Source organism: Rhipicephalus microplus, chromosome 1 (assembly GCF_043290135.1).
Source record: "Rhipicephalus microplus isolate Deutch F79 chromosome 1, USDA_Rmic, whole genome shotgun sequence".
In the NCBI taxonomy this organism is placed as follows: domain Eukaryota; kingdom Metazoa; phylum Arthropoda; class Arachnida; order Ixodida; family Ixodidae; genus Rhipicephalus; species Rhipicephalus microplus.
Window position 1 is genome coordinate 44380456 of NC_134700.1, and position 22876 is coordinate 44403331.

The window sequence follows — 22876 nt, forward strand, 5'->3', positions numbered from 1 at the left end:
GCGAAAGCTGCTTTCCCAGCACAAGGGGCATGGCCTTGGGGGCAAGGGCAGACTCACTGGAGATTTGGTCAACAAGTTGACATCATATTATGGGTGAGCCTTGAAGTCCCACAAGGGGGATGTAGATGCAATGCACAGGGCTGTTATGGCAACCTACTTACATGTCACTTCACGTGATGATGCACCCAACCACAGCCTTTGTCCAACAGGCCCTGACTCGTGGTGCCGGCAAAATGCAGACGAGGCCAAAGGACAGCCGCCGCCAAAGCACCGCTACAGCTTGCCCGCCCATGTGTGTGAAGCGTTGCTGCCTGTCTACGAGCGCTTATCGGATAGGAAGCTGCTGGAGCCGTGCCAGCGTGGCAAGACGCAGAATAACAATGAAAGCTTGCACACCATGATCTGGGCGCTTGCACCAAAGGAGCGGCACGCTTCACTGTTTACTGTTGAGGCTGCTGTCGGTGAGGCCGTCATGAAGTTCAATGCTGGCTATACAAGAGCTGCAACAGGCATCCTCAAAAAGCTCAGCCTGACCCCTGGCCGGCAAAACTCGAAACACCTGGCAGAGAAGGACAAGCGGAGGATGACCGCATTTGCTCGAAAGCATGTGTCGACTGAAAATGTGAAGCAGGCCCTGGGAAAGCGCCACAGAGTTGACAAAGGTCAAAAGGACTATGTTCCTGGTGGATACTAGGCACTTGCTAGTGTAAGCATGTAAATATTTCCTGGTGTTTCTCATTAAATTTGACGTTTTGTGTTTTTGCTCAATTTCTCAAAAGCTGAATTTCTGACTTCTTGCAAGCTTGCCGAAACAATATCTCAGCACTGCGGGTAGATAGAGCTATACCGTATTTACACGATTGTAAGACGACCCTTTTTTTCAAATTTGACAATCCAATGTTGGGGGGTCGTCTTAGAATCGAAATCGAACCATGTACCTTAGAATCGAAATCGAACCATGTATTGTCATCTCGAATAGTTTCCCGCTCAACCCAAAGCGCATAGTTTTCCGCGTGCTTATACAAAAGCTTTTCTTTTTTTAGCATCTACTGCGCGCATTACGAGTGCCTTTATGACGAGCGCACGGCTCTTGAGGGAGCACCGGTAATCGATGGAAGAGCCGCCGTAGGGGGGTACTGGTAGTTGACGGAAGAGCTCCTCTTTGTGATACAATTTTCTAAGCGGGCGCGTCGCCACGTGCTCCTGTCGCTTGCGTCCACGACCGGCTCTCTCGAGTCACTTCTGTCTGACATGAGTGCCGTGGGCTCGAAGAACACTCGGCGCTCGTTTACGGCAGTGTTTAAGCGGGCTGCTATTCTTCATGCGGAGGAAACCAACAACTGTGCAGCAGGACGGAAGTTCGGAATCAGGGAATGTGTGGTGCGGAAGTGGCGGCTTCAGCGCGAGGAAATTTTCTCGTGCGACTCCAAGCGCCGTGGCTTTCGCGGGCCGAAGTCTGGCCGCTTTTTGGAACTAGAGGCGAAGCTTGCGGCCTACTCACACTTGACGACGACGTGCTGTGGGACTGCAGCAGCAATGACGGCAGCAGCACCAGCGAGGACGACTCCAGCGACGATGAATAGTCCTCCGCAACCACGTGAATAAATTTCCCTTGTGTAAAATGCACGAGTTCTTTTTTTTTTTTTTTTTTTGAGATGCGATTTTGGGGGGGTCGTCTTACATTCGAGTCGTCTTACAATCATGTAAATACGGTAATTCTTTTTTTACGACAAAGCCAATGGGGTGGTGTTTGAAATGTAGCAAACAGATTTTTGAAATTTCTTTCGAGCAAATTTTAAATTTGCTTTATTTCTGGGTGACTGGTGGCACAATTTCAAGTGCTCAAGTTTAGTTAGCTGTAAAATCTCTTACAAGCAATTAATGAAAAAACTGCTTGCTATGTTGCAATCACCAGTGTTTCTAGTATCTGACATATGCAGATTATAGTTTTTTGATGAATACTTTTTTTTCTATTGTTACGGAAAAACATGGCGGATTACCTCTAATTATCTTGAGAACTCATTGGCTGATGGAAAAAATAATTGCATATTTCAAATCAGCAGAAAAAAAGCAACAAGACTGGCAAGTTTCGTTAAGTTTGCTTAAAAAGTAAGCGAAATTGTTCCAAGACCCATGTCCCCCCTTAAAAAGAGGTGCTTGGCATGCCACCAATAAGAGGTATGCTGTGCGGACATCAAGAAGCTTGAACAAGTCACCTAATATAAGAATCTATCGATTGCTTCATAATGTGTCACTATGCACTTTTATTTACCATTCAAGAACGCAGTAGTAATTTCAACCAGAGACTCAATCCAACAGACTGACAAAACTAATTGTTCGGGGGTGCAATCGCAGTACGATTCCATTTTTTTTTTTCTGTGCTTTTCGCCACTTTCAGTCGTGTGTGATTGTTCCACGACGCACGCACTATGCGTGCGTTGACCACACAGCATACCTCTCATTGACGGCAGTCAATAACTTTTGAAAGAGCTTAAGCTCATTGTCTGACTTAAGGTAGCAATGGGAGTAGCCATCGCCGTAATGATCGAACCCTTGAAGGTACTTTTCAATTACATTCTGTTGGTCAGATGGCTCATGCATTGTTGCATCGCACCTCCGTCCACAAACAAAACAACACAACGCACGCCACATGCACGCCATGAACCGTGCAGACAAAACACACCGTGTGTCCGCGCCTCACGCATGTTGCAAACAAACGACGCTTGTATCACAAAACAGAGAGAGAGAGAAAGAGGGTGAAAAAAAGAAACAAAAAGGCGTGACTACCACCCTGCAACTGGGAAGGAGAAAAAAAAAAGACATAACAATGCCGCAAAGGCGAAGTAATAAATGTGATAGCGACAAACTGGAGCATCACGCAAAAAGTGGCAAGCAGATCAAAACATGTTTTACATTGCTTGCACACAATTGACGCACAAAACCTACTCACAGGTACATACGAACGCCAATAATAGTCTCAGTTGTTACTTCACTGTGTCTGAAAAGCATGCCTTTTTCGCAAACAAGATTGTGCAGCGAGTGCAGTAACCTTTATGCGCCCGGCAACTATAACAGAATTGTTCCAGTGAAAGCCCAAGGCATACGATTCTCCCCACCGCGAGATAAGCACATGCATGCGTGAGCGTCTACTCCACTTCACGGGTCAAAGTATGCGTGGGCGATGAGTGCATCAGCGTGCGTCGCCAGGTCATGATGATATGGCGACGCGCGCTCATCGCACCACCTCGCTGCTAACGCTCGAAACCTGATAGCCCTCCCCAAGATCGCCATCAGCACTGGTAAGTGGTAGATATAAATAGCTTGCCGTTTCACCGTTGAAGGATGTGCTCCTTCGTGGCTCAGTAGCTAACGGCTCGCACTCACAAGCAAGAAGTCAGACATTCGATTACGCGCGCCGGAGTCTTTTTCTGGATTATTTTTCTTTCTAGCGTTTTCATATATATAGATACGTATACATATACAATGAATGACGGCAGTCACCAACGTCAACGCGGACGGCAAACTTTCAGCCAAGAGTGTCCATTTATTTTCCATCGCAATAAAAAGAAAATGTTGCATACATCATCAAGGCGAGGCCCCACCCAGCACCGATTTGTTGTGAAAAAAGCCACGCGCTAAAACAAGTAGCAGGCAACGACGATGGCCATAGGGCTATTGCACATTTGAATGGGGCGGGCAAATAAAGAAATATGCGGCCGTTCTAATGATGATGATAGTCACAAGTATGAAGCTGGGCATTATTTTTATTACAGCCGCGAGTAACTTTTTAAAATCGCTATTAGTTATATTAAGGTGTTCTAAAAATTCATGAGGATAAAATTCGATATGCTATTGTGAAACCTTCTGTTGTCTGAATTTCGTACTAGTGAAAAGTTTTTGCATTAAATGAATAGACATTTGGTGGGAAATTTTCGAAAAAGTTGTTAATTTGAAAAGTCTTTATTCTGAAGTTCACTATATTGAGATTTGACAATGGTTAGTTCCTGCATTGAAATCTAGTAGATTATTGCATACATGTTTATTCGTGGTGTGAACGTTAAGAGTTTGTTTTCTCTTTACGTTGTTGTCTCATGATTATCTCATGGCAACACGCCCATAAAGAAAAATGGCAGTGGCTTAGCTCAGCTATGCCAGTATATACGTAGCGTTAGCAAAGGTTCAGCTGATTATTCTTAGCTTTCCAGAGTGTCTAGGATTAGCTTGATTATCATGCTTACTGCTGCTGCAATGACACACGTGTATTTATTTTGTCGGGCAACTACTTCGGGATCCGATGAGTTAAGCTTCTCCGCTCTACTGCACCGTTGAGCAGCATTTGCACTCTCCTCCATGGTTATATGACAGTGGCAAACGCCAGTTAGAGGCGCTATCAAGCGGCTCCAGCACAGTGTCAGATGGCGACTGCACAGGGAAGGCGCACGCGTCGGCATCCATATGTCTACCAAGGCTATGACGGCACTCCTCTGGAAAGCGCACACCTGTGGCAGCGAGTCGCGCGCGGCCACGGCCGAGTGCGAGGGAGGTGCCGGCTCCGGTGCGTGACACCACTGATTGTCTGCGCAGCGCATCGAATTGCGCGCACACCGGCGGCGAGTCGCGCGCGGTGGCGGCGGAGTATCATTGCGCATGCGCAGACCGGCGCCACGCGAAATCGGCTCAGCGAGGCCAGAGTAGCTAACGCTACAAAAAGTCCTTCGCGACCCTGCTGCATACTCATCATAATCAGTGATCCCAGGGCCTGACGGCTGAGGGAGGGCTACTCTTTTATCGCATTGGCTTTCGCTAAGTGTGGCTTGGGATAGCATGACTGCGTGGGAGCATACCCCACAGCTCTGTGGCCAGGTGTTAAAGAGAGACAACGTAAGGTAAGCATTCACTGCAAGCACTTTAGAAAAGTTCACCCGAGTATGCCTCGAAAACAAAGGAGCTGACAGAAGGTAAGCAAAACACATGCTTAGGAAATGCTTTCCGAAGAGAAAGTCCCTTCCCTCTGCACCCGCTGAAACGTCTCGCGACACAAGTGGTGCCACCGTCAAGACTGCTTAAAGTGAGAGAAGCTGACAGCAGCCCCGCTTTCCCAACAGCATAGAATCAGCGGAGAAGGGAGAGTGTGCTCCGACATGTGAACAACCGAAAACCCACACAATGGCAACCGACGAGTCTCAACCCCAATAATATGTATGCTGGTTTTAGTCTTACTGGTGCTACGTGAGAGCTTTCAGGCACATTCAAGCTGCATGGTGCATCTTTTTGCCAGAAGGACCCCAACGATTTCATTGAAAAATAAAAACATTTCTGATGGTCTCGCCTTTCCATGCAGGCGAACGACATGATGACAGTACTGGATTATCAGCATTGCATTGTTCGGCCAAACATTTTATTTTTTACTACTAAAGCTTTTTTTTTTCTTTTTCTGGAACAAAATAAAATGACAGGAAGCAGAGGATTGCATTGAGAAATGTGTTAGCAGGAAGTGTGCTGGAGCCGATATTTCAATACGTGGACTTGTCTCTTTGGTTTCCATTGATATTCTTAGTACTTGTGTGTATATGCTTTATATCGTCTCCTTCAACAAAAACAAAGGAGGTGGAGAAGGCAACCGCAAAAGTGGGGGTGGGTAACAATGAAAGGCCAGCACAACAAATTGGGCGAGTCAAAAGGAAAGAGAGATTCTGTGAAAGAAAGAACAAGGAGGGAACGGGGGCATACACTTTTTGCTGAATTATGATTGTCAAAAGAAACCACCCCACTTGAAATGGTGGGTTACAAGTTACTAGAAGAAGGAGTCAACTCATATCTGTTTTTGTTGTGTATATGCCACATTGGATGAATGCAAGAGCCTTCTTTCAAACATTTATACTGGCTGGCTAGAGCATATTGAACTTGTGGATAGATACAACTTTGTAAATTTTTTGTTTCTTGGGCACCGGAAGTTCAGCTAAAAGGTGTAAAGTTTGAGGTCATCGAAGTTGTGACCTGCTACAAGTTCTGTGCCACTGATGCCAGAGATTTCCTTGCCGTGTCCGCGTGATGTCTACTAAATGTAACATGCTGTCCAACATGCCTGTTTTTTTGAGAAAAGCATGCGAAAATGACAGCTGCCGTACCAATCTCAACATAGATGTCAGCCGAGTTGCGTGGTGAGGAGTCCTGCTTTGGCTGGCCCTTGTCCTCGGCCAAGGTGCTTTGTGATGGGTCTCGGTGGCGGATACAGCATACCTTGACACGGTCGGCCCAGCCCACAAGCAGGCATCGCTCATCCCGCCAAGTCAAGATGCACCGATAGAGCTCAGGTTTCAGCCTGCATAGACCCTTCTGCTGAAACACTGCAGTCACACAGCGATTATAAAATACACCAAGTCAGGTTAAATTACCGTGTATGCATCGCCGACTTATAAGTAGACTCCAAATATAAGCCAACCCTCAAACTTGCATCCCCTTCTGGGCAAAAAAACAAACAAAAGCAAACAAACTTGACTACGAACACAGACTCATGCTGCGGCCTTAACTCACCCTCACCAATCATTTTTTCAGAAGAGGTAATGATTTAAAGGAAATATTGCTCGTCATCACAAGAGAGAATGACGCAGTCATTGCCAGTATGTGAATCACTGCTGCTGCTCACAGTTAGACGGAATACCGGTGGTACTGAGATGCCACATGTGGACAATGCTGAAAGGGTTGCTGGCAGTCCATAACAGGCATCTTTGACCCTTCATGAAGTTCGTGACCCATTTGTTGAATACTTCGAATATGCGGGATGCACATACGCTTGACAATACGTGCTTTTGCTTCAATATTGCCACGGTCCATTTACCAAGTTTTGTTACCGTCCCCAAACACTGCACAATTCTCAGCGCAAAACGCACGTGCAGTTTTCGAAAAGCTTCCGGACTTTAGTAGATCATTTCGATAAGATCTCGCCTACTCTGCGAACTTTACAGATTATTTTGGAACCTACGCCACCGCCAGCGATAACGCTAGAACATTCGACGGCAAGAGTATAAATGCCGACGCGCTTCGCCGCTTGTCAGTAGTTGATCGACGGCCGACGCTCCGTTCGCCGCTATCAGTCCAAGACTGCTACTGTAATCGGACTTTCCGTTTACCGGGCACAGGTTCGCCCAAATAAACAGTTAAATTTCAACACAAAGTCTCCTGTCTTCGGCCACGTCACGACCCCGTGACATCTCCCAAATGCCCCGTTCCATTTACCAAGTTTTGTTATCGTCCCAAAACACGACACAATTCTCAGCGCAAACCGCACCTATACGAGAAACTTCCTGACTGTAGTAGATCATTTCGATAAGATCACGCCTACTCTGCGAACTGTACAGATTATTCTGGAACCTACGCCACCACCAGCGATAACGCTAGAACATTCGAAGGAAAGAGTATAAATGCCGACGCGCTTCGCCGCCTGTCAGTAGTTGATTGACGGCCGACGCTCCGTTCGCCGCTATCAGTCCAAGACTGCTACTGTAATCGGACTTTCCGTTTACCGGGCACAGGTTCGCCCAAATAAACAGTTAAATTCCAACACAAAGTCTCCTGTCTTCGGCCACGTCAAGACCCCGTGACAATATCATCGTAACAAACACTCAGGCTCTTGCTTTCCTGATCGTAAGTGCAATCTTGTACTGCCTCTCCAACAGCAATCGTCATCCAGACTTCGGTCTGCCAAAAGAACAGCTTGTAGCATCATATGCGAAGGTCTTTGTCCTTTGTTTCATCCCTCCTCTCACGTACTTTTTCTAGACATCAAACTTGCGCTCTGTTGCAACATTGCTTTCTGACTCAGCTTACAGAATCGCTTGTCACTTCAAAGCAGCGCTGTATTGTTGGCGGCATGGCGGTGGCATCTTGGCATCTGTAGGGCAGTGTCGCAATTCGTACACACCACTGTTCACAAGCAAAGCGAAATGCAGAAATAGTGAACAGGCGTGAGCGCATGAGTATAAAAAGATGCAATGACAGGTGAAGATGCTTGTGGGCACATGTAACTGGTCATGTGGTTTTGTCCTTGCAAAGGGTTGCCAGCCCACATGGCACTGCCAGCTTTTTCTTAGAATGCCCATGATCTGTCAACAAATTGTTTCTGTTGTATGAAAACAAAAATGCAGGGCTTACCGCAAGATAAATCTTTTTCTTTTCCGGAGAGAATTGTTAGCCCTCTATCAAAGGTTTGAAGTGACACTTCTGAGGCCTTTTTTTCCCAAGCAGCTCGTATTAATGGCAAGCAGCGATCTTTAAACGCGCTTTGTAGTTTCGTGTGGCTTCGCTATAGTTTTGCAATACACTCAAATTTCATTATAACGAAATTGAAAGGGAGCCACAATTATTTCGTTATATCCATTATTTCGTTATATTGATTATAACAGTTTGTGGCAATGTATGCTCACATGAGCTCACACCTATAAGTATGTAAAAAAGGAAACCGCCTCGCAGCCTGATGTACCGCTAAGCGACCAAGCTTGTGACAGAAAATAAGCACAGTCGAACCTCATTAATTCGAACACACTTAATTCAAACTTCTGGTTAATTCAAGCTCACGGTGAGGTCTCGTTAAAGCTATGATGTGTATTCCGATGGGCGAAAACATCCAGCAATTCGAACGCGCAAGCACTTGTGACAGTTAATTCGAATGTACCGCGTTCGAAAAATGCTCTCTGCGCCATGCCCAATACCGCGCCGGCACCTCTCAATGCTGCGCGCGAAGAAGGAAAAGAAGAAAAGGAAAGAAAAGAATGAGGCGGATTGTTTGCTCTCTCTCAAATGCCGATCTGCGATGCGCCTGTGCGATCGCCCTTTTCCGTCTCTGCACAAAGAGACCCTTCTCCTTTCAAGGCCGCGCGTGGAGAGAGGAAACAAAAAAGAAAGCTGTCGCGGAGAGTCCTCCTGTCTCGGTGCAGAGGGTAGCAGCGGAAACGCAGTCGTTGCCGTCGTCTTTAAGGCGTGGAGAGGGAAATCGCTTTGCACAGCGACGCCGCCTCTCTGTCAAGTGACCCGCTGAGCGCTCTCTTAATCCTCTCCGCTGGATGTGTAAGGAGGACAGCTCTCTCAGCCACGCGTGGCGTGGCTGTAAAGTTAGCCCGGTAGTTATGACAGAGCTGCGCCGAACGAGCGTCAAACTCCGCAGAAAACAATATAATTGACACACTACGGTTGTTCTTTTTTTTTTTTTTTTGACAGACTATTTGATAGACTAATTCAGTTCATTATATCCCTTTACCGGTCAATTTTACTTTGTTACAAAGAGGTTTAAGATGCATGGTTCTCAATGGAGCTTTCAAGGTGCATTTCATTTACTTCCTTACATCCATTGTTTCGTTATAACCCATTACGTTATAACAAGGTTTGAGTGTAGATGGAAAAATGTCCGGCTCTGAAAGCGGTGCTTGCGCATTGGGAAATAGCTGCTTCTGCGACTAGCAGTATCAATGATTCGAACAGCACTCAATCCGAAGGATGACGACCTTTGTCGGACTTGACAGATGACTCAAATTTCCACGTACAGGTCGACCCCCGAATTTGGAAGGTAATTTTATGAAGAAAAAAAAAAGATTCGTAATCAGCAATGTAGAGTAGATTACTGGCACCTATGACTCTAGAACTTCACCAATGGATGTACAATGTCAGGGGTTGGACTTCTGGCCTGGAACATTACAGTTTAATATAATGTAAAGAACACTGGCATTTTTCAGGAGACTAAAATTTATGGAAAGCACTCTACTATTGTGCCTTTCACAGCTCTAGCATTGTCTTCGGACATTAAAGTCGTGATGCTAAATTGTCTGTCAGACCCACCAGCACCTCTCTTTTTTTCAGTGCCCAGGCAAACGCTCTGATTGATATGTGGAGTTTAACATCCCAAAACCACCATATGATTATGAGAGATGCCATATGGAAGGGCGCCGGAAATTTCTACCACCTGGGGTTTTTTAACGCGCACTCAAATCTGAGCACAAGGGCCTGCAATATTTCTGCCTCCATTGGAGATGCAGCCGCCACAGCCGGGATTCGATCCCGCGAACTGCGGGTCAGCAGTTGAGTACCATAGCCACCAGACCAACGCGGCGGGTCTCGGGCGAAGACCACCGCGGCGGGTCTCGGGCGAATGTTCTTTTCAGGCCGTCGAGCGCGCACTCCTCCTCCGCTCGCCGCTACTGCGGGGTGGCGCTGCGCGAGTAGACTACAAGATGCTGGCGCTGAATGGCCGCACCTATTCAGAAGCCTGCAAATTTATGTTTTCATGCGTGTTAATTTGCACTCGTGCTTCTTGACAGCTTTCAGGGATGCAGGGAGGATAAAAAGTAACACGAACATAGTGGCACGCTTTCACCGAGCTTTGTCAGGCCATTCTGCCAGTTTGATATATGCGATCGAGTTTTGTAGCATTCGCCTTTTATTTTATTTTTCAAGCTTTTATAGCCACATTATTTGCATGCCTCAGTACATAATACTGCTGTGTACCATTCTGCATATCTGACAAAAAAAAACTAAGACAGATTGCTTTTGATTGCTTTTGTTTTCATTTCTCATTATTTACAAAAAAAAGCTCGCCAGTCCTCTTATGGATTCACCTGACACGACTTGTTTGCTTGTTTGTTTGTTTGTTTGTTTGTTTGTTTGTTTGTTTGTTTGTTTGTTTGTAGCCTGGAGCCCATAGCACATACCCACTCTGGGGGAATGGCCAAGAAAACATATAGCATCTTAAAGACAATAACTGCACTAAATGCTTACAAAAAAAAAGAAAAAAGATGTAGTAGGAAGACATTATAAAAAAACAAAAATTCAGAGAGTGAGAAAAAACAACAAAATATTCAATAATATATTAACTGTACCTTGATTTTGGGAGCTGTCGGAACAGCTGTGTGTGCCAAACCCAATTAATTTGGTATGTATGTCTCATACTTATTGACATTTCGAAAATTACTTCCCGACTCTTTTTTCTTTGAGTATTTGTTAAAGTGGACCTTGTGTTGAAATACCTTCAGTGCCTGGAATCAAATTGCCCACCGCATCAAATACATCTATGTGGCGATTTCCCAAAATGGAGGCTTCAAAATTTAGAACAGTTTCTGCAGTTAAACTTGTCAAACGGAATAGCTTCCCAGAGAGAATAGGTAGCAGTTTTTTCCTAATTACTGCATAGTTACGACATGAGACAGAATAATGTTCAATAGTTTCAGATTCTTCACAGAATGGACAAAAAGGGGAAAGTGTCAGACCAGCTCTGAGTAAATAAAACTTTAATTGGGGAATACATCACCGGCAGCTGCAGATAATGAAGTCGAGTTTTTTCAATGGACTCCACTGGAAATTTGAGACGACTGAAAGGCAAAAACTATTTTTGTTTTTTTTTCAGATTCAATTCACTAAATGTTTCCTACTTCCCTCCAAATTATTTCTGCACCCAACATGCTTTTCTTACTGCTTGAAGGATAGGAGACAAAACTAGCTTTCTGCCCCTCAGCTGGTTGTGCACTGCTCTCATGATCGGCCAATTTTAACCAGGAGAAGACGTTATATGACGCCATCAAGTTATGTGACCATCCGATAAGTCACAAACATTTATGATATGTGACGTCATATGGTGACGTTTTCACGTAATGATGATTTCTTCCATCACTCGTGTTCACGCCGCCGACACAAGAAGACGTCGAATACCGCCGACAATCAATTTTCCCTTTGATGAGAAATTTAAAGCTATTGCCTTAATGCACTGTACGGCTGTAGCTCCGTGAAATGGAAGCTTCCGCTGGTGTTCGGGGGAGCAGCTTGCAGCAATCAGGCAGAACGATTGGTCTCCTAATAAATATTTGTACTACACTATAACATGTAGCAATCATTTACAACCCGAGTATTTCGTAGATTATGAGTACTGGCGGCTGAAGACAACTCGTCAGGTTTGGCAACGTGGCAATCGGAATCACTGAACGGGAGCGCGCTGCATCTGAACATTCAACCACTTAGTCTGTCAGTCGCAACGCTGCCTCGCGACTGCTGCCGTGTACTATGCTAACATTACGCCCCGAAGGTGAATGGTAGCCCATGGCCACCACACAGCCATTTGGCCTCTACTCTGCTTGTTACCGAATTAGGGTGCCTGAGGGAAGCAGAAAAAACAGAGCTGAGCAGCCGGACAACAACAATCCGTCCAGGATTGATTGATTTGTGGGGTTCAACATCCCAAAACCACCATTTGATTGTGAGAGACGCCGTAGTGGAGGGCTCCGGAAATTTCGACCACCTGGGGTTCTTTAACATGCACCCAAATATGAGCACACGGGCCTACAACATTTCCGCCTCCATTGGATAATCCGTCCATGAATACACAGACAAGCTCAAGCATGACCACAGGCCACATTTTTCATGCCTGTCACCTTGGCTCAAGTTCAAAGTCGGCATTACACTTCAGGCTTTAGCAGCGCCAGTTCAAAACACAGACAATGATCGCAGATATCACCCCGCATATGTAGCTGTTCTTGTTTATTTCACGATGATTTCATTGTTTAATCTAGTGATGAAATAACCTGCCATAGTTCCTCATTTTCTGACACTTGCTTTTTCTCGGTGACAACACATCTGAGGCTTTGTGAAAGGAACGGATGATGACTTAAATCCCAGGAAGCAGTCTAGTGACATTTTGTGCTATTTAGTGCATGAACTCCAGGCTGGCTCATAATGTGCTACGCCAATAGAGAGTAGCAAGCATTGGGGAACATTAGGCCCCCAATCTTTTAGTATTAGCTTCTGGCAAAAGCTTCTCTCAAAAATCGACTTCTAGTTAGTCAGAAAAGCAACTCTCAGTCTAGCGAATGCCACGGTGACAAAACGATCTTCCACAGATTACTTGCATGAGCTAACTGATATCGACCTAGCTAGCAGACGACGCGCGAGCACCTCAATCAAGTAGCTGCGAACGACTCAAGCCTTTGAAATGAGCTGAATGCCCAGAACAACAAGTGCTTCACGATTCTCAATTCCAAGTTTTCATTACACCTTAAACAATGTGAATACAGCTGAAAACCGAGCTGTATAGCAGCTTCGAATGCAGCCACGGCATTCGTTTGCGCCAGAGACAACGCAGCAGCATCTCTACTCCAGTTGCGGCACGTGGCGGCTTAACAATGCACTCGCACTGACGGCCGCTTCCCATTGAAATCTGCTCTTTCACCCAGGCACTGAAAAAGTAGAGGAGGTGCTAGACCCACTTAAGTGACCAGAAATATACCAATAAATCAGTTGACTGAGCTTAACTGGCAGCATACAAATGTTTGCGTTAGACTTGTAGAGCCAGGTTGTACGAGATGAACACGTCTTTTCAATAACGTCTACTTTATTTGGACAACCAGAGAGTCGAAAATAGAGCAGGGGCGCGCAGTGTGCCGGAAGTGGCAAGAGTGAAAGAGACCAAGGATAACAGAGAGGAGAGCAGCACGTTGCTTGGAATGCTGCTCCGCAGGTTTTTATGAACGCGTGGTGCGCGGTGGCGGCCGCATCGCTACAGATTTCTCCCCCCTTAGAGAGGAAGCTGGTGCGACGAACGATTCTCAGTTGAAGTATCATCCCAATGAATGCAGCGCAGAGGTAGTGACGGGAGGAACACTGGCAAGGAGGGGCCCTCGTGTCCAGCGAAGGGAGGCACGGTGAGGCAACTAAGATCGGGCACTTCACTGAACACTGACTTGAGTCGCTCGAGCGTGATTCGCGTGCCCTATTGATGTCAACAATGAAGTTAGCAGGCCAGCGCTCTAACACACGGAAGGGGCCGAGGTAGTGTGGTTGAAGCGGGGCGAACACAGGGCCGTACCGCACGAACACGTGTGTTGCTGTTTTTAGGTCCTGAGCGATGCACGCTGCACGTGGCTGGCTGCGTGTAGGCTGCGGACGAATGTGTCGAAAGACGTCGTGCAGCTTGTCAACGTACTCTGTTGCTGTTAGCTGGGTGGCACTGCCGCTTTCTTTGAAGAAATCCGCAGGCAAGCGAAGCAAAGTGCCATAAATAAGTCCAAAAGTGAAGCAGGAGAGGTCCTTCTTGAAAGAAGATCGAATTCCGAGTAGCGTGAGCAGGAGGCGCTGTCTGAGCGACCGTGTGCTGTGAGTGCTGCTTTGAGGAACCATTAAAATCTCTCGATGAGGCCGTTTGTTTGCAGATGGTATGACACTGTGCGCAGACATGAAATATCAAGAAGTTTCAGGAGCTCCAAAAAGAGGGAATATTCGAACTGGCGACCCTGGTCTGATACAATCGTCAGACATACAAATCAGGATATGCAGGTAGAAACAAAAGCCGCTGCGACGATAGCTGCAGACATATCGGGCATAGGAGTCGCTTCGGGCCAGCGGGTGAAATGATCTACGCATGTCGGAAGGTAGCAATAGCCCTGACATGAAGGTAACTGGCTAACAATGTCAATATGCACAACGGCGAAACGTTCGGTGGGTTGCAAGAAAGGTTTTGATAGAGGAACGAGGTATTGTTGAACTTTTGCACGCCGACACGATGCACACTCACGAACCCAATCCCTGATGTTGGCGTTCATGCCGGGCCAGAAAAAGCGTGAAGAAACAAGCTTTTGAGAAGCGCGAATACCGGAGTGGGAAAAGCTGTGATAAGCGTCGAATATTTTATTACAGAAGGAATTGGTTAGAAATTGTCTGGGTGTGCCTGTGGAGGTGTCACAAATAATTGGCACATCATCAAAAATGACGGCTCCGAGCTGAAATGATGTGGATGCTTCACATAGGTGTTCAAGCTCCATGTCTTTTGATTAGGCTGCAGCTAGATCCTGGAGTTTGAATGAAAAGGATGTTGAGGTGGAGGTTTTGGAGTGACAGCGGGTGGTGGCATCCACACGACTGAGAGCGTCAGCATGAGCGTTGTCAACACCGCTGATGTGGCGCATATCAGTTGAAAACTCCGAGACGAAAGCGAGCTGGCGCACTTCGCGCGTTGTGTATAGTGAGTCAGATTGGCCGATTGAATATGCGAGAAGTTTGTGATCAGTGGAAATTGCAACATAGCGGCCTTCAAATAGGCGTCGAAAATGGCGCACGGCGAGAAAGATGGCGAGCAACTCGTGGCCGAAAACGCTGTATTATCTTTGGGCAGAGGTCATATGCTTGGAAAAAAAGGCAAGGGGGTGCCTGCCACTGATCGTTCACTTTTTTATGGAGTCAACCCCAAGTGCAGAACAGGATCCATTCGTCATGAGTGCCAAGGGGTAACTGGGATTGTGGTGCGTCAGCAGTGCGGCTTCAGCCAAAGCGTTCTTGATGGAGTTGACAGCTTTTTCCGCAGCAGTGTTCCATGGTAGTACAGTTTTCGTGGGTTTGCCACAGACCAAATTGTCGAGGGGCTCCAACAGCATAGCACAGTTTCTAATAAATCGGCGGTAAAAATTTACAAGCCCTAGAATTTGGCACAGCTTGGTTATTGATGTAGGCTTGGGGAACTCGACAAGCGTTTGCGCTTTGTCAGGAAGGGGCGAATTCCACTGCTGTCCAGCCGATGACCCATAAAATCAAGAGATGACACTTAAAACTCACTTCTTGCAGTGTTCACAATGATTCCATTGGCTGACAGACGCTCGAAAAATTGACGAAGATGTTGCCAGCGCTCCTCATGGGATGAGCTTGCCATCAGCAGGTTGTCGACGTAGGTGAAACCAAAAGGCAGACCGTGTATGACCATGGCAATGAATAGCTGAAACATTAGTGCAGCATTGAGGAGGCCGAATGGCATTCTCAGAAACTCAAAAATGCCAAATGGGGTGGTAATTGCCATCTTTGAAACATATTCTGCAGCAACAGGAATTAGGTGAAAGGCTTTGACTAAGTCGATTTTAGAGAACACTGTTGTGCCATGTAGAGCTTATGCGAAATCCTGAATATTAGGCAGGGATAACGGTTGGGAATAGCTTTTGCGTTCAAGGAACGGTAGTCTCCGCAGGGTTTCCAGTCACCTGACTTTTTGGGGACGAGGTGGAGAGGAGACGCCCAGCTACTCGATGATAGTCATATTATTCCAAGTTCCAACATGTGTTCAAACTGAACCCTGGCTACTTAGAGGTTATCTGAAGCAAGTCGCAGTGGGTGAGCGAAAACAGGTGGACCAGTGGTGATAATATGGTGGTGAACATCATGCTGCACAGGTTTCGTCCAGTCAAGCAGTTGCATGCTGTTAAGAAATTCTCGAAGAAGTCCTGCAAAACGGTCATCGGCCACTGTTGTAGTTGGGGCGATTATGTTCGAGTCATGGGAAACAACACCATGGACAGAGAGCAGTGTAATAGTGTCTAGCAGGTGTTGGCGTTTCACGTCGACCAGCATTCCGTGGTGTTTTAAGAAGTCGGCACCAATAAGGGCACGGCATATGTCAGCGACGAGGAAAACCCAACAAAATACACGGCTCAAGCCTAGGTTTAGAGTGAGCAACTGGGATCTGTTAGGGGGACCTTGCTACCGTTGACAATTTGCAGGCAGGGGATCGGGGGTATTGTTCGGTAGGATTCTTGAGCCAGAATAATGCTAACCTCTGCACCAGTGTCCACCAGGCACAGCTGGCCTGTGATTTTGTCCATGACGTGAAACAGGCGACTTTTGGGTTGGCCTTGACCAGTCATCATCATCAATGGTCGGCCTGCCTGTTTCCCTGCCACGAGCAAGGTTGTAGGTAGTGACGCGCGTCCTGTTTAAAATGGCAATGGTGATAACATATCCCAGGTGGTGTGGAGGATCGAGAGCGTTGCGCGCGTCCACAATGCGGGGAGCTTCGGCTGCGGTTTCATTGACGTGGAGTGATGTAATGACGCTCCGTGGCACAAACCAGTTGTTCTAGGCAATCATAAAGTGCATCAATGGGAGAAGCAGGGTCAGATGGCGTTTGTGGAGCGGCACTCGCGTTGTTGAATGACGACGTGACGTTGCACACAGACAGTATGGCCACCTCCAAGACCTTGTCCGCCAGGCTGGCCAGACCGTAGAGGTCCATTGTGAACACAGTGGCGAGTACCATTTGCACATTGCCAGGAAGGCGCTGCAGAAACAGTTCTCGCAAATAGTTCTCGTCAATAGTAGTGGTGTAGCCACTCATGAGTTAACGCATATGACGAAGAAGCTGGCTAGGCCAGCGGTGGCCTAATTCCTCCGCAGAGAGCAACTGCTGTATGCGGGAACGCAGTGATGCCGTTGTTCGCTCCAGCAGAACAACCTTGAGCATGCTGTACGGTGTGATGGAGGGGGGTCCAAAAAGCAGGTCATATACCTTTTCGGCAGCAGCTGGTGACAGCACCAAAACAACAAGATCGTACTTACGTTGTTCCGTGCACACGCCAGAAAGCATGAATTGCGACTCAGCTTGAATGAACCAGATCGAAGAGTTATGGTCCCAGTAAGCTGGTAGTTGGAAAGAGATGGCAGAGACATCATGATTGGTCAAGCCAGTAGCTTCCTTCTTTAGGCACGTCTCATTGCTCAGCATGACTCTACAATACTTCGGCAGTGACGCGAAGGGCTACGGGTCACCACTTTGTAGAGCCACGTTGTACAAGACTGACACGTTTTTTCCGTAACAATGTCTACTTTATTTTGACAACCAGTGAGTCAAAAATAGAGCAGGTGCACGAAGTTACCGGAAGTAGCAAGAGTGAAAGAGACGAAGAAGAAACAGAGAGGACAGCAGCACGTGGCTTGGAATGCTGCTCCGCAGGTGTTTATGACCGCGGGTGCGCGCTGGCGGCTGCATCGCTACAGACTAAAAAATGTGCTGTTATTGATGTTACCACTGACATAGCTTATTATTACAGTGCTCTGCCACACTTGATGTACGTTTGTGCACCATGATGGGACGTTCGACAGCTGTGTGAACGAAGCGTCAGGATGATGATTCTTCAAGAGCACAACCACATCACTTTATGAGGAAGGAAATTCTAATGTGTCGGGAGCACAACCATATCACTTTATAAGGAAGGAAATTCTAATGTGTCAAGTGTGTGTGAATGATGCAAGGCACTCACAAGGGGTCATGGTCCCTGCTAATCATGCAGATGAAATCGAGCACTTGCATGTCATACACCAGGATCGTCTGCAAAAAAAAGGCACATACAATAGTTAAATCACAATGCAACAAATTTCAGTGAAATGAAAGCCTTCATGCAATGACGAGTTTAACAATTCATGACCTCATGTCTAAATACCGCATCTCTTTATTAACATTATTATAGCAAAATTTCACTCCTCTAGAGGAACAAGACAAAAAAGGAAATAGAAAATTCAGCAAAAACCAGCTGTCAAAACTGTTTAAATTACATGATGCTTGCACAATGTGTGCAACTTTGAATCTGCATGCAGTATGGCAAAATGGAGAGGTGGATTTGCTGGCAGAGGTCAGTTTAGCTGGTGACACCTTCAAAGATGTGTGCCCAGCTTTGGGAAATACAGCACCAACTTTAAAGAATAGCGCTGTGTACCAGCCCTGGTGCACTGAAACATGCTGTGTTTAATTTACTCCTAAGTGGCTTTAACTGATCTGTGCACATGGGATACCATAGTTCTCGAACTCAAAATTATAATATTGATTGTTCTCTCACATGACTTTAATGATAAAAAGAAAAACAGTGAAGTGCACATTACAAAGTACACAGTGGACAGACATAACGATGACGACAAGCGCTAACTTCCAACGATCATTTATTAAACCAACGCACAAAAATATATACTTGTCACATGACAACACAATCATATCAGTCAAAGCACAAGGGTGATAAGATAAAACAAAACAGCAGGATACTACACAGCAACACGTACCGGTGAAATTAACTCTTTTGTTACCACACCTATTCAGGTAGATCACTGGTAATCAACCCTTTGGATCGTCGATTTTGGCATGTTAAATTAGTTTGTTGCGCACCCAGCACTTTCTAGTAATTAGTCCAGCCACTCAACTTTCAGAACCAATTTATATGCCCGTTTGGGCAACATCATGATTTTTGATAGACCTTTGCGCGAACCAATGAGCGTGCATTGTTGAAAAAATGGACAAGGATGATGAACTTGACAAAAATACGTGCCCCTCGTGATTATACTCCAAAAACATCGAAGTTCTGTATTGAAAGAAACCTTGGCAAGCCAAATATCGCATGAAAGTGCCAGCTTCGCAATTGGATAGTGTTTAGCAATAATATTTGCCAGAAAAATAATGCCAGCTATTTCAATAGACAGCTGTTGCTAGGAAAGAGGGAAAATTTATTTTGCGGAAAATATTTCCGATGGTGCACCGCATGTTTAAAATGTTGAGACGGCCTTCTCAGCCAGTTTCCAGCAGCTTTAGTTTAGCTTGTGTCGTTATATCAGACACAGGGTCGCATATAGTGTCACTAGTCGCTCCTATGGCGTAGTCGACACAGGCAAATGGGTGCGCATCAGCACTGCAAAACACATGCACCACTCAAAACAGCCTCGCATCGCCGCCTGAATTGAGTAAGGACGAGCTTAGAGCTCGAGGATGACGGCAGCTAGCTTCAAATTTTATGACATTGCAATTCGATTGCAATGTCTTAAATTAGGCACCATGTGCGCCTGTGATACCAAATGGATGGAGTCTTTCAAATCGTCAAATTCTGGATGTGATTCGACATAGCTTCAGTGTACTGTGCATAATCGAGTCGGTCCGGTAGTCGGCGAATTTTCGCAATGGTGCTTTGATTTGTTAGACACCCCCCCCCCCCCCCTTTCGCGTTCATTTCATTGTCAACACGTGTCTTTGAACATTAAATTCTCTTGACATTAAGAAATTTAAATGTTACCAAGCACGCATCCCATGTTTTGATTCTTAGACACGCGAAGCTGCATGCTCAACAAGTTTTGCGCAAGTGCGCTTCTTGAAAAAGGTTGTTTTGATTATAGTGCGGTACCACTTATAGTGCAGATATTTGCTACTCCTGCGACTTACGTTACAAACGGTCCATACGGTAGTTTTTTTTTTTTCATTACTGCAATGAATAGCTCGGTAACACAGCTTCCATTTCTAATCGCCGCCGCCTCAAGATGAGCCTAGTGCTAGCATTAGAAAGAGTTGCCAACACAGTTGTTTCGTCAAATAATGGCACGAATATTCTTAGGCACCAGCTGGTACCCGTATCAGAAAAACTGCGCAAGTACTCAGTGACACGTGCACTGCTTCCTAGGCAACCGTGCATAAGAAGGTGGCTGCAATTTCGCACCTGCATGACACACCACACAATCTAAAGTTAAATTGGTCAAAGAGCTGAGCTTTCAGTGGTGCTTCTTTTTTTTTTTTTTTGACCAATAGGTTGTCACAGTTATGTGCTAGAACTAGTCCGGTATGAAGCCTTCAAATAGGTGTAATATTATGCACTGAAATAAATTACTTAGTTGGAGGAGGTGCGAGCAAATCTTTATTCTCAACTTTAAAAAATCTAAGCCAATACACATGTTTCTATCTATAAACAGAGTCCAAAAATTGCCGGCATGTTAAAATGAGACTGGCAACCTGTCAGAAGAGTCAGACACAGTGTCATCACTATCACATAATGGCAACAGTCCAAAAAATGTCTTCGTGCGCGACCAAGCTGTGTGCATTGTGATTTGTTGCCTTGTGAAATGCAAGTAGTGATGTCCCGCTGTGATTACGGACGTTAAAGTCAAGTAAAAGTAATTTTGCACGGTGAAAACAGCTGCGTAGCGCCCTTGTGGGTGTGTAAGCCTAAGACTGCAAATGCAAAAAAGGAGGAAGATCAGCTGTATGTCAACCAGAAAAAGTTTCCATGGACCAAAAACGTGAAAATATCACCTTTTCGGCCTGCTGAAACTACTCTTTGTGGATAGAGCTTGCCTAAATACTGACCCAGAATACATCTGCACACAATAGAGGTATATGTAGAAGCGCATGAACTCCCCAGAGAATGAATTTTCCATTCTCAGAAGACATCTCGTCTCTCAACTTTTCTAATCGTCAACCTAGGGAAACGCAAGCTCATATTTTGCGCTCGTGAATATTTAGGATGACATTTTGATTCAAGTAAAGGTGCTTTTTTTTTCTGATGGAATCTTAAAGTTGTAGTAAGATGCAGAATCGGCATAAAACTGCACATATAATCAAGAATTTTCATACATTACTTTTATGGGGGTTTTGCTTAGACCGATCCAATCCATTGTAAAATGCGGTCGTTGCAAAACCAGGGGATGTACAATTAAAGTTCCACTGTACTTAAAAAATTTCAATGTTTTCAATTGAATTTTAAGCGAATTAGAATATTGGAATATTCGTTCAAATATTTGCAGTGCTGGAATATTCACAGAAACCTAGTAATGAGTTTATCAAGAAATACACCTCTGATGGCCACTGCCTCAAAGACAGTTTGGAGCTAATGTTGTTGATGTGCCATAAAGCTATGTATCACAGCTACGTAGCCAAAAGACGCAACATTACCCTAACAATTTTTGATGAAAGGTACCTGTTGTACTGTCTTAAGTCTGTGCCAGTCTATTCTTTAGCAGTTATAATCTTTCTGCATTTGCTTTTCGATGTACTCAAACTGCACATTACCCACACTCAACATAACGATCACATGAAAGTAGTAGCCAATTAGTTTGCAAAACAGGAATGCACCACTCGGCAGTAGAAAGGAAACATCAAATTAGGAGTGCTATCTCTCGAAATCAGATAAACTTGGACATAGCGGACATGCTGAAGCCAGAAATATTAAAACTGAGCAAGACACAATCAGTTACATGACGATAAACCCATGAGAAGGAGGGTCATCCAGAGTACTCAGCTAAGCTATAGTGCATATGGGGTAGTGTGTTCAGGCACCCTCATTTGCCAAGCATCGTGTTCAACATGATCCGCGAGGCGGCACTGCTACCGCATAGGCTGGTGAAATAATCAGTGTAGGCTGCTGTGCAGTGACCGTTGCGCGTGTTCGTGCCAGCTTGCTGCTTAACTAATTTATTTTTCTTGCGATTTTTTTGCTGGCCAGTGGCCATGATATACGGTAGCAATGCCGAGTCGTCAGCGTTAATGATCTTGCTTCACACCAGGGCGGAAAACAGGTTATCAGTAGGCAAAAGATGAGCAGCCTTCGCTTTTCGTTGTTCCAAAAGAAGAAGCAAGAAAAAAATTTTGGGAGCAAAAGTCGCATTGCAAAAATGGTGAAGTTTGCATAACACGTGGGAGACCAGAGTTGGTGCCGGGCGTCGTGCTGACGTTGCCGGCAATGCTCCATGCTACTTATCAAAGAAAGCATTGCATCCAAGACATCTGAGAAAGCAGAAAGCTCTGCGGTTGATTCTACCATCTCGAATAAAACTGCAGTGCGCAGTGCTGATGATGAAGCCACTGGTTCAGCTCTGTCAATGGACATTCCTACGGACCCCGAAGCTGATGTAGCTAACACTACACAGACAGCTTTACAGAAACACTTATTTTTTATTTATTTCAAAATACCCCTAAAGGCCCTCGATGAGTATACTACATAGGGGAACATATACAGTATACTCTCAGTAAACTGAAATCTGTTAAACAGAACTACTGCTTAAACGGAACTATTGCCTCTGCAATACTTGGTTACGGGCTTGTATTCTGCAATCATGCTCACCTCTCACTAAAGAGAACTCCTGTTAAATGGAACATATTTTCCCGATCCCTTCAGGTTCCGTTTACTGAGAGTGTACTGTAATAATAAATTGGAAAAGTAAGAGAGTGAAAGTAATGGTAAAAAAGTACAATCTTTACAATTTCCTGGTATACATTGGGTAAGAAAACAACAATACCAGCAAAGAAATAAATGAAAACTACAACATACTTCGAAACTAGGAACTGAAGTAA

The 22876-nt window shown here is 45.5% G+C and overlaps 1 protein-coding gene and 1 pseudogene across 6 annotated transcripts in view; both read right to left on the bottom strand.

Annotated features, from left to right (window-relative positions):
* The window catches only part of lt (vacuolar protein sorting-associated protein light), a 635043-nt gene that overhangs the window by 447416 nt on the left and 164751 nt on the right, over positions 1-22876 (bottom strand). For all 6 annotated transcript variants that reach the window (XM_075896022.1, XM_075896056.1, XM_075895809.1 and 3 more), the window contains 2 exons: positions 18045-18112; positions 6129-6322 (listed from right to left, as the gene is read on the bottom strand). In XM_075896022.1, coding sequence (XP_075752137.1) covers positions 6129-6322; positions 18045-18112 — 262 coding nt within the window. The remainder of the gene's footprint in view (positions 1-6128; positions 6323-18044; positions 18113-22876) is intronic.
* On the bottom strand, positions 13234-18031 carry LOC142818097 (uncharacterized; annotated as a pseudogene).